This window comes from Dromaius novaehollandiae, chromosome 12 (assembly GCF_036370855.1).
Source record: "Dromaius novaehollandiae isolate bDroNov1 chromosome 12, bDroNov1.hap1, whole genome shotgun sequence".
In the NCBI taxonomy this organism is placed as follows: Eukaryota; Metazoa; Chordata; class Aves; order Casuariiformes; family Dromaiidae; genus Dromaius; species Dromaius novaehollandiae.
In genome coordinates, this window is record NC_088109.1 from 8,288,999 (window position 1) to 8,301,369 (window position 12,371).

General features: G+C 38.8%; 1 protein-coding gene across 2 annotated transcripts in view; it reads right to left on the minus strand.

The window, feature by feature from the left end:
* The window catches only part of NUP210 (nucleoporin 210), a 93,494-nt gene that overhangs the window by 38,123 nt on the left and 43,000 nt on the right, over positions 1-12,371 (minus strand). For both annotated transcript variants that reach the window (XM_026099549.2, XM_064518866.1), the window contains 7 exons: positions 9,751-9,883; positions 8,784-8,942; positions 8,242-8,310; positions 7,805-7,911; positions 6,607-6,747; positions 5,178-5,315; positions 1,129-1,284 (listed from right to left, as the gene is read on the minus strand). In XM_026099549.2, the coding sequence (XP_025955334.2) occupies positions 1,129-1,284; positions 5,178-5,315; positions 6,607-6,747; positions 7,805-7,911; positions 8,242-8,310; positions 8,784-8,942; positions 9,751-9,883 (903 nt within the window). The remainder of the gene's footprint in view (positions 1-1,128; positions 1,285-5,177; positions 5,316-6,606; positions 6,748-7,804; positions 7,912-8,241; positions 8,311-8,783; positions 8,943-9,750; positions 9,884-12,371) is intronic.

Here is a 12,371-nt window from a genome sequence, read left to right on the forward strand (position 1 = left end):
CACAGTGCATGTGTCTAAAATTAAACATGCTCGTAAGTGACAGGTTATATTTGGGCCTTCAATCCTAATAGCATGAGCAACACTGTATAACTACTTGAACACAGCACTTGCAAAAACTATTTCTGATTCGACAGGCACCTAGCCAGATTAGAATTTGACCAGATCAACTAGTGCCAATACCCTTTTTTGTGAAGATAGCAGAGCAGTACTACTTCACGGCAGTAAATATACAGCATGCAGTAGTACCTACTTTTAGTTTCTATTCTACCAAGTTACTGGTCTGGCAGTTCTGAAAAGCCTGACAGAGAGAGTAAGCATTGGCATGATTTCATTAAGGAAAATCATTTGTGTCCCTAGAAAAAATTCCAAATCAGTAAAATTCTAGGGAAAAATATTGAAGATTGTAGATTTACAATAAGCATCAACTAGAGAAACTTCTTCACGTATCCTTGCACGCACTGTTTTGCGGGTAGATCACATATACTACCCCTGTATTTCTTCACTATACCTTACGCCCTGACAAAATGCTAAGAATAGGATATGATTTGCATAGGGATGACAAAATCCCTCTTCACAAAGTATATGTTTTCATTCTCCATGCTCTAATATTCCTATCGGATTCTTTTTCTTGGTCAGCTACGGGATCTAGGTTTATTGAGTGGCACATATATGATTCTGGCCACTTTTCTGGGCACTTTTCTAGGCAGTTTCCGCTTCCTTACCACATCTTCATGTTAACGTTCATCATTTCTATATCAAGGGGAAAACCAATTGCTTCTGTTCCCTCACCCACCTCTGCCCCTGCAGAAAGTATTTTTAGTTTGGCTTGTCTACTTAGATGGCTAAGCCAGCAGTAAATGACTGCTTCCTTCTTGCACTCAAAATATTCATCATGGAAAAAGTTGCCAAGAAAAGGAGGGGGACAAACTGGAACTTTAATCAATGCAGCAGAGAGAGCTCGAATCCCCAGAAGTATAAACTCTGAAGCTGATCACTTACCCTGCCACAGGGCAGCGAGGCAAATCATTTGGCAACACTTTGCAAAGGGGAAGGCCTATGGGATGCTCAGCTTCTTCATTGTTTTTGAAAAGCCATCTTCAAGAGTGACCAGGGAATGTAAAGTTTTACCTTCATTTCTCCATAATGCAGTGGATTCTGCACATCAATTGCCTGAATAACACTGACACCAATGTCACTTCCAGTTGTCATTACTCCTTTGACTGTCACTGTAGCAACCGCCTGGTTAGAATAGGACCAGCTGAAATTTCCGCTTCCACCATAAGCCTAGAACAGAGATAAAAATCTTTCAAATATTTTTACAAAGTGAATGGTTTTCATGTTTCTTAACTGTCAAGCTCCTGAACACCTTGCATGAAAAGCTGTGAACACACTGAGCATTGATCATGCCACTATCGAGGAAATACAACCAAAATAATTTCTAAGCACTTCGAAATAAGCTAGGTCAAGTAAGAGATGAGAAGATTACTGCAATTCATTCATTTTAATTTCAGGTTTCTTCAGGCACATATACTGTGTGCTCACCAGTGCTGCTAACCCAAACATTTCTCCCTCCCAGCTGCAGATGTCTGATACTTGCAGGTCCCAGTGATTGACAGTGCCTGGAGACAGCACAGTGTTTCACAAGCTGGCACGCCAGAGGCCTGGCACATAGGATTATTGTACTTCTGAAAACTCCCACTGCATCTCTGTTGCTGACAACCAAAGAGCAAACTCAAAGATTCTGGGTCTCAGAGCTGCTAGCCTGACACACTGTATCAACTAGCTGCTGCCAGTAGAAATTGTTAAGGGATCCAAAAGGAAAAGAAAAGAAGAGGGAGGCAAGGAGGGAAAGGAACAACAGGAAAAAAAAAAAAAATCACTTCTTGGCATTAGATCTTTGTAGCTGTTCTAAAGATCAGCACATCTACCTGTGGCCATTTAACAAATATGCTGCTCCAGCACCTGACCAGTCAGGGAATGAAGGACAGGCACTAATGCAAACCGCCTGCATGTGCTGCAAGCACTACGGAGGTCAGAGTTACACAGGCTGTGCTCCCAGGAGCGGGTTCCTCCTGCGAGGGAGGATTCAGTAACTGCGAAACTTAAAAGCTCAGGTTTATCACGGAGATTCCAAAAATAAGAAAACCAAACCAGCCAACCAAAAAAGCCCTTTCCCCCAAAGCTCCCAGCTATTGAAGGGCTGTTTTAAGATAAGAAGAGCATAAGTGAATGTAATTATTCCACATAAGGGTAAGAATGAGTTACTTGATATCATGGCCCACGCCAACAGACACAAATGATTACACTAAGTAATAGGAACAGTTGACAGTCAGGACAGGGTAACATCTGCTGCAGGTTTATAAAGTAAAGGGCCAAAAAAAACCATTTGCCAGCACAAGCAGAATATTCTCCTCCTTAATCTGTAACACTAGCTGCTGAACAAAGATAATCATTATGATTCTGTAAAGCATAGTTTTTAAGCAGCATTATGGAACATCAGACAGTGTCAAGAGTAATCTTTTACAATATGGTACACTGAGAATAAATTGCATTTTTAAAGCAACTTAAAAAGTCTAAAGTTCCATCGGAGTGAAAAAATGGGTGAAACATCAGTGAACACTGCAAGGAGATTTTGTTTACATGCATTTTTTTCGTTTCTTTAGCTTCCTCAGCATTTGCTCTAACCTGGTTCATAATTAAACTGACGTAAGAATGGACAACAAAATAAGTCTTGTCTAGAAGAGCAGCATGGAAAATAATCTAAACTAAACTGGACTTATCTAATTGGCCTCTCCTAGAAAATGAGAGGAACAGTCACTTCTCTTTTTCTCTTCCATAAGCACCTGTACAACCCGATTACACAAAGAGCACTGGATAAAGATGAATGGCTAAAAAAGTAATGGTGTTTGACAGAAGGAAATGTGTGAGATACGGCGAAAAACATTTAGTTAAGGAATGTAAATGTTTAAAGTGTTTTGTAACGATACCTTCAGCTAAAATAAGGAAATGGGCAGAAGACATAACAAAGAAATACCAAATTCTTCATAATTCTGCAGAGTCACATCTCCTTGCCATGTAAGCCAGATGTATTACTACATTTTTCTCTCTAGCAGTCAGTTTGCACTGAGAAAAAAGAATAAGCCAGTTCCCATTTCAGCTTAACTGTTCTCTTCTCAGTGGTGCCCAGCAGCAGGATGAGAGGCAACGGGCACAATCTGAAACACAGGAAGTTCTGTCTGAACCTAACAAAACTTTTTCCACTGTGAGGGTGGTTGAACACCGGAGCAGGTTGCCCAGAGAGATTGTGAGGTCTCCATCCTTGCAGATGTTCAAAACCCTCCTGGACACAGTCCTGGGCATCCTGTTCTAGGTGACCCTGCTCGAGCAGGGGTGAGACCAGACAATCTCCAGGGGTCCCTTCCAACCCCACCTATTCTGTGATCCACAGACTGTTAGCTAAACTCCACTCCACAGACTGTATTATCAGTAAGGGTGATGCCCACACCAGAAAAACATAGCCCTCAGTTTGACTGCCATGTACTAAGCTTCATAAGGATGGCACCTAGCTTCTCGAATGCACAGAAGGAAAAAGATCCGCAGGCTATCATTTTTACTTGCAACAGAAGCCATCTTATTAATGCAAATATGAGCAAATCAACCAACAAAAACAGACAGCTGACAAAGTAAAACCCAAAACCCGTTCTGATACCATCTGGAAAGAGTTACTTCTTCAGCTATAAACAAAATATGCCTAGATCCAAAATCCCTTTAAACTTATTTTCAGAGAGAGTCCATTCACTGGTTTAAAATAGCCTGACTCAAAAACTATCGAGTAGGAGGCAAAAACTAATCTGCAAGCAGGGACAACAGTCACGCTGTGTGCTATTGTAAACAACCACTAGTATTGTTGAACAGACAGCTTGGGAAAGTGTTCTGTTTCAGTAAATACAATCTGATTCAAATGTTGAGGGGGGAAAAAAAATCCTGACTATTTTTTAAATGAAAAACACACAGTACAAAATAATGCAGATTTTTTGATTAACAGGAAGGAACATTCTGTAGTGAGACATTTAGTGATATGTACAAGACAAAGAGACAAGAATAGATCTGTAAAAGAGGTGGAAAACAGAGAACACCACATTTACTTTTCCTCACTGGGCTCTAGCAGAAGTTCTAATGAAGCACTGAAAATGCATTTTGGTACCAAGAATTTTTACCACACTCTGCTGGTGTGGTTGGGCATAGCATGAGCTAAGGTAAATCTGAATCCCATAGAAGGTAAAAATATAGATGACATTAAACTCAATGACCTTAACTTCAGAATTGCACCAGTGAATACAGTTCTATCCTTTTGAGAAATGCAAAAGTAACCATTCAGTGTTTTTTTTTTTCCCCTTAAATACACCATGTGTCCTGCTGCCTCTGCTCCTCCTATACCATTTACTTGAAGGTAAACCAGTAACTCAGCACTACTTTACGCTAAAACAGAGTGGCAGGAACTGTGCATGAAACCCCTGAGAGGAGGATCTGGAGGAGATGGCACTGAGGTGAGAATCCTGACTCAGGAAGGGTTTTGCATGAGGTTCTTTTCCCCGGTTAGAATATACACTGGATGCTGAAAGACAAGCAATTGGCTTTATGAAGCATATGAAAGGATTAGCAGTGTGGGAGCAAAGACAAGATGTAAGACACTTAAGAAAAAAGTCTCTTTAGAAAGGCATACTGTAAATAAAGACGTGGCCTTTCCCTCCCTACGGCTTTTTACTAAAAGCAAGAGATATGTGGAGAGTGAAGGATACTGATGCTGAGGGTCTCTAGGGAGCTGGTTGCTCATCTTGTCATGCCCTTTTTGCACGTCATTGCACCTTTCGAATCATACTCTGAGTTTACAGTAAATGGCAGCCTCTATTTTTTCTTTTGTTATGAAGTTTTGTAACTAGGATGTTTTCTGTAATTCCAAGCCAGGGCATGTGTGTGCACATGCACAGAAGATGAGATGACTTTTTTTTTAAACTACACGTTAATTTCTGCAACTAACATCCAGAGGAATTCCTCCAAACAAGTTTTAGATATTACTGTGCCTGAAGCAACCTAAGCTGTTTCTACGTAAGTAATTACAGGCCTCACTGCATTCACTTGAGCAATACTTTCGGCATTTAGATGCTTCTTTTGCATACCTGTATGGTGTACTGGTAGGTTCCTGCTCTTGGCTGCCATGGAAATGTCAAAATGCTGGGTGAAAGAACTATTGGAACATAGATTTCAACATCTTGCTGGTTTCGCACTGGAACTGGCAATGTATGAACACCTCCATCCTATAAAAAGCAACAGTACAGTGTTGTAAGTACTACCATCTAGGAACAACTTTCAGTCTTTATTTATAGGCAAGTAGTTGAAAACACCTCTGAGAAAAAGAATGCAAAGCAACGATTTAGGGTCACTTTGTTATGAGCAGTGTTATTTGTGAGCTTGTTGCAGCAAGCTGTACTCTTGTATTAAGTAATATTACTATGGAAATACAGGTGCCCAGGCCCATTCAAAGGCAAACAGCAGTAAGAAATATACTCTTCCATAACTCCCAGTTTTTGAGAACTAATTTGGAAACTCCACACTTACATTTACCCTCACACATTCCACACTGGATAGCAGGGGAAGACATTGCATCTCAGCCTAACATACCCATTCCTCAACCCATCCTGAAAAATTGGCCTTTACATATTGCTATAATGCCATAACACTCCTGCGCAATATACTTTCTTTTCTTTTATAACTCCAGCGAGAAATAAAGTATTAATAGCTCTCAGTAGATCTAATTTCATTCAGGAGTACTTGTCTGACACAGGGAATGAACGTGCCTATCATATACAAGGATCCACTAAATCCTACTCCAGACCACTAAATCCTACTCAAGAAGTCACTAAAAAGATTTCAGAGCAGATGGGTTGAAGTGCTGAATCTTTCCAGTTTTGAGCAAGAGCAGATCACTTTCACACCACTTTTCCTAGTTAGCCATACGTTCAGCAGCCTGCCCAATTAGCAGAAAGTTAATGAATATTAATTTAAAGAGATTTGTAGGCTGATACGTTTGGCAGATTTTCATTCCAGCATTTAACATCACTTACCAAATGACAGAAAACTTTCCAAATGTAACTGAATGCCGAACAAGGCCAGGTTATGACACTGATGATCCTACCACAATAAATTGTAAAATTTGCTCAGAGAATGTGAAAGGACCTTTGCACCAGCACAAGGATATGTTATGAGCCCATGTAAGATATTTGCCATGGGGGGTGGGGGGGGGAAGAAAAAAAAAAAAAAGAGAAAAGTCAGTGCTGTGCACCACCAGTTAACAGGTGTTTGCCACACACACAGTAGCAAAATCCCACAGTCTTTACTTAAGCAAATCCTCTGTTGACTTAGTTGACAGTTTTCCTAAAGTAACAATTTCAGGATATCGTTCTTAATCTATTCAAACAATGATGGCTTAGACCCATGTAATTCTTAGCCTTCCTTTTAGAAGGCTTGCCAACTACTAAGCCACTAATGTGCAAGTAAAGCATTTTTTAGGTCTACTGGTAAAGCAGAACAGTAATTATGAAAACATACCTGATCTACTATAGATGTCAGTGCAGCATCAATAATGGTCTGACCCTTCTTTATTGCTTTCACATAATGATATGATCCATTCATAGATGATTTCAGAACCTCAAAATATTCTTTGGACAGCTTGGTATTAATTCTGATATTCTAAAATTTAAACATTAAATACATATTGTCACAAATAACTGACATTAATAGCCATAAACAGATTAGCAACAAATCAGTGAGGGAACAGAAATTTAGTAATTTAGTTCAAAGTTGTTTATCTGAAGCTGACGAACTTTTCACCCATAAAAGTGTCACAGTCTTTTAACAAGATCATACATTTTAGACACAGCACAATTCCAGCTCCACAGAAAACGTACTTTTTTTTTTCATTTAACAGCAACATGTAATTTAACATGGAAAAAGGCAGCAGTATTTACACCTCTTAAAAATTATCTTTTTTTAAACAACCTTACAACAATTAAACTGTAATTCTTAAACACAATATGGGAAAAACATGTTGACTACTGCCCCAATAACACATTTCTCCCGAGATCTGACTGAAACTCAGATCTGTATTTCAGGAAGCAATCATAAGGGCAAACAAAATAACATTCACAGATGCACTATATTCTGAACAGCAATAATTTAATAACATCAATCTGTTTGCAAATGAACTATTTAAAGCTTTTCTCCTTTAGATTTTAATAGTAACAGAGATTCAGAACATATTAGCTAGAATTCATCTTATAAAAAGTAAACTGTTTAAATGCTAACTAGTTATCAAGGCTTTTCCCCATAAACAACTGAAAGGAAATAGCTAGTTACTCCAGAGCGTTGTAAACCTGCTTTATCTCATTCTTTGAAAATAGCAAAGATTGACTCTAGAGGTGATAAAATTGTATTTGGAGGAGGCAGATGAGATTAAGAACAACATTAGTACTGATCTCCACCAGTTACACTGGTTTGCAACTTCCAGTGCACTGCATGTATGGCACGGTTGAAGAACATTGTCAGACTTCTTCCCATTTTCCTACGGCACTTAGACTCTAGTGAACTTTAACCACCCACAAAACTTTATTAAAAAGAAAAAGGCAAGAAATAACAAGCCCTGAAATGTCCCAACTCAAAGTAAGCAAGAAACTGCTCAACCTCAACTGCTCAAAGGAACCCAGGATTTAGGGGACAGACACTCAGAAAAAAGTATATGTACACTTACGTCAGATAAATACACCTTATTGCTTGATTTATCATACACTTCAATTGTAATTTCATAAGTTCTGCCTGTTTCTAGGATCCATCTATCACCAGGGTGAACTGTAAATCCTACAAAACAGGAAATAATGAATAACGGAGACAACAGGCTCTTTACATAATGAATATAAACATTTCACTTCTGGTGCCTACGTTCTGAAGATGCACCTTAATTGTTGCAAGTTGTTGAATACAAAGGTGAAAGTGAAGGAGAAAAAGGTTTACCACTAAACCCTTTCCACATTCAGCTAATGTTATGAATGTGACAACTCTTCTAAAATAACAAGTCACGAGAGAAACAAAAGGGACTTGGAAATCACACACACACACCCCCAACACCAGCACAAGAACAAAGGTAAGAAATGATATTAAGCTGTCAGGAAAGTTATGGCCAGTACCAACCTAAATAACCTGGATTCACAACATAGATAGTGCTGTTTGGTAGTCTGGAAACCCCTTGCATGCGAATACCTGAAGTCTCCGTAAAGGAACAAAAAAGTTTTCTCTAAAGTCAAGTTAAAAATCAGCTCATTTCTGGTGCTGCTTGAGCCTCTTTGGATATTTAAAGCTATTTGTACATGGAAAACAAATTAGCCCCACTATCCCCAAAGACATTGGCAGCGAGATCCCGCCATTTTAGAATATAATGCTCTAAATATAAAAATTAAACAAAGCCTCATCACATTCCCACATTGACTGAGGGGAACCGACATGACTGAATTGATCTTATTCCAGTCTAACGTCTTAGAACATGTCAAAGCATCAGGCAGCTCTGCCGAGACTGAACTCAGCAATGCTGCGTTCCACGACCTCAGCAGGTACTCCCGATTTTCAAGACCACTAGTACAAGCGTGGATAATTTTATCTTTCTGTGCTGCAAAGAGTGGGAAGTTTGTCTCCTGCCACGAGGACCTGAACGGAAAAGCATGACACACAAAGGATACTCTTGTGCCCAAGAATGAGATTAGCCTGTCCCTGCTGCAATGCAGTTACAATTGACGTTGCCTGATCCAGCTCGGCAACCGGCCAAGACGGATCTCCCTCAGGGCCAAGCACGTTGTTCTGTAGCTGCAGTTCATACTGATCAGATGGCATTGTTAATTCTGTACATAAAACAAGACGACATATGAAGCAATAAAAGCAAACGTGTCAGTGTTTGGATGCTGCTAATTACTGTTGATTAATTTTTTATTGATGCCTAGTGTACACATTAAGTCATTATTTTGTAGAAAATGCATTTCTGATTATATCAACACACACGAGCTTCTCACCTAACTTTCATTTCTTTGAAGCTACAGCTACCAGCTAAAATTGCCTACTGTTTAGACCTAACATCAGATTAATTTCCAGTTTCAAAAGTGCTAAAGCTGCTTTCTATGAGTTACTGAAAATTTTTGCTGCTCTATTCCATATTACTAGCTGAAGACAGGTCTAAAGTATCTCATATCTAGTTTCTAGAAAAGAACAAAAAAAGTCATTAACAGCACAGGCTCCCTGTAAACAACAGATGCAATTACAAACTCACAGACTTCTGAACTGGGGGTAAAGCAAGTCAGATGACACTTGTGAAAATAAGGCAAATCCATTCATCAGAAAATACTCTCCATTAGCAAAAGAACTAACCTAAAATTTAGTTTTTATCTGATTTCTTAGTCAATGTGAAACAAATTAACATATCTAAAATTATATTTTTAGCTCCTATTCCTCTAAGTTACCCTTGCCTTTACGTCCTTGACAAATCTGACACTACATCCTTTACAGACACAACTTTTATGAGAGAAAAGACTAAACGGCTGTATCATCACAGTTTAGGAAAACACCACTAAATATTAACAAAGTTGTCCAAATACAATTAAAAGTTTCTCAGAAATGACAAATTCACACCAAACGTTAAAAAAGAACTGGACAAACCTGTAATCTTCCCTTGTCTTATTTTCTGAACTCTGTATTGGATTGATGTTCCTACCAGAAGGTAAACGTCATATGCTGGATTTAAAAGGATGTTTTCCAAAATAAGCAATCTGACTTCTGCAGGATGTACATTCTATCAATTGAGAAAAAGAATAAGTAGTTCATTTGTTTGTTTGAAACAAGTATCATGTAGCAATAACTTACAATCTATAAATGAAAAATATACACTTTCTGTAATAAGCTCTTTATTACCACCTCTAGATTTGTAAAGGCAGAAGACTGCACAAGACAATGAATGGTATACAGATCTGCTCTGATATGTTAACTCCCCAGAGAAAATAAGCAAAAATAGATAAGAACACTTATTTGAATCTGTGCAAGCCCCTAAAAAGTTAACTAAATGAATACTTTATCAAGTAAGTATCAAGAGAAAGATACCTTGGGGGTGGGGGGGAGGAAGGTTTTTTTTTTTGCTCCTTCTTTTTTCTTTCTTCCTTTTTAAAGGAAGGAACATACTGCCAAAGAACTCAGAGATGTTGACATTGATTGCTAGAGTATCTTACTGCCGAAATTCTGCAACACTAAGTGTGAGCGTAGAGTGCAGGGCAAAACCACCTGAAGGCCAGTATGAAAAAAAGGGGGACCTTCTTAGAGATTGGAAGGGCTGTGAAAAGCCTTCTACAGCTCACCACAGCTGGAATCCACCACCCAGCCTGAAACTCCAATAAAATATGTCACTGCAGACCACTGCAGCTATTTGGATTGTGTACTAAAAAAAAAAAAAAAAAAAAAGATTTTCAGAATTATTTCAGTTAATGAAGTTACGTCTTTATTGCATAAGAATTTGGGGATTTATGCCAAGCCCTAAAGTCTGAAGAGCACTTTTGACACAAACCCTCTCTGAACAGGCACGAGCTGGTAACCATTCTGCTTGACAGTGAGGATGAAGACTAAGGCATGTGAGTTACGATATCCTCCAGCACCTTCCTTGCAGCTCCTGCCCCATGTGCTACAAGGGTGACTGAGCTCTCCCACAGCTCAGAGACATCCCTCCAGCCCTTGCAGAGCGACCTGCACCGCTGAACACCACCGGTGACTGCAGCCAGCCACAACTGCTGCTTGAACCTGCTCTCATAGCATCGGGGCATCCATCACCTGAGCCAATACTACTGTGAAAACCTACCGCATATAGCAGTACATGGTTGCTCTAGTCGCAACAGCTTAGTTGTGTTGGTCCACTGTCACAGTTTCAAATGCACTAATACTGAGTCCAAAAAAAAATTAGGAAGAAGAACAACAACTTTAGAACTCCTGATTTAGCACAGGAGCTGGCAGATGATTTAGAGCAGCATACCATTAAGAAGCTATGCATCTCAAAAGTATCGATAAGCATTAACGAATCATATCTTCTACTTCAAATACTTGCTATCTCCACCCATTTTCAGATGTGGAAATGGAGATAAGTAGGAGTAATCTGACCATGGTTCAAGAAGAAAAGTGAAATGAAAGTTCAGCGGGCACCTTCCAGAAGCAACCTGATCTGATTTTATTCCCTGTTCATTGCCAGTCTCCCCAACAACTAAAATGGGTAAGCAATTCCAATCTATACATGGTTCAGTAATACCATACAAAGGAAAAAAAACAAAACCCAAAAAACCCACGGTCTGTCTTGAACATAACTTTGGTTGTTTTCTGGAGACATACTTGAGACAGATGCACAGTGACTATTCAGACATGTAGAAATGTATTTTCCCCACTGTAAAAACAAGGTACTTCCACAGAACTTCTGTATCACACTCATTGGTCTATGAAATTAGGAATACAATATATAATTGTGTAAGTTCTATTACAGTTGTTTGAGGGAAGTTTGCTGAAGATGATCAGTCTGGCAGCAGTGAAAGCTTTAAATGAAACAGTAACCAGAAAGCCATGTAAAATTGCAAATGGGATAATATCACTTCAATTACACTCAGTATTAGCTCAGAACCAACTCATGAGTTCAAGAAACATGAACAAAATGACCAGATTCAGACTCTGATATCATACAAATAAAAAATATATACAAATACAATCAGCAGAATTACTTATCAAAGGTAAAATGTAACAAAAATACAATTCTTAAGATGCACTATTATTCCTGAAACATTACTAGCATTGCATACATTTAGATAATATTTTCACAGAACACTTTTTCTCAGGTATAGTTAAGACAGTGCAAGGCAATGCTGGTTTAAGCAGAAGCATTAAGTACAAAAAGTAATAGTACAAACCTGCAGCAACAGACTGCAGGTATGACATGGACTTCAGAAATCCCCCCACGATTTTGTATACATGGATGTATTTTTTACATGGTATAGTACTAAGTTGATATTAACACAATGCAAAGTATTCCTGCAAGCAACAACCCATAAAAACCACCTCAGGTGTTTGTAAATTCTATCATGAGAAAACAACAACTTTGTTACTAGAGTTAAATGAAAAACACAGTCACCACAGTTACAAAGAAAGAAATAGCATGGATCTGTATAACAGCTAGGAAGAATGCCAATACTGCAGTTAAACACTCCTGGAATATTGACATTCTGATCCCAAAGCCCGTGGAGACCAGGATCTAATGAGGT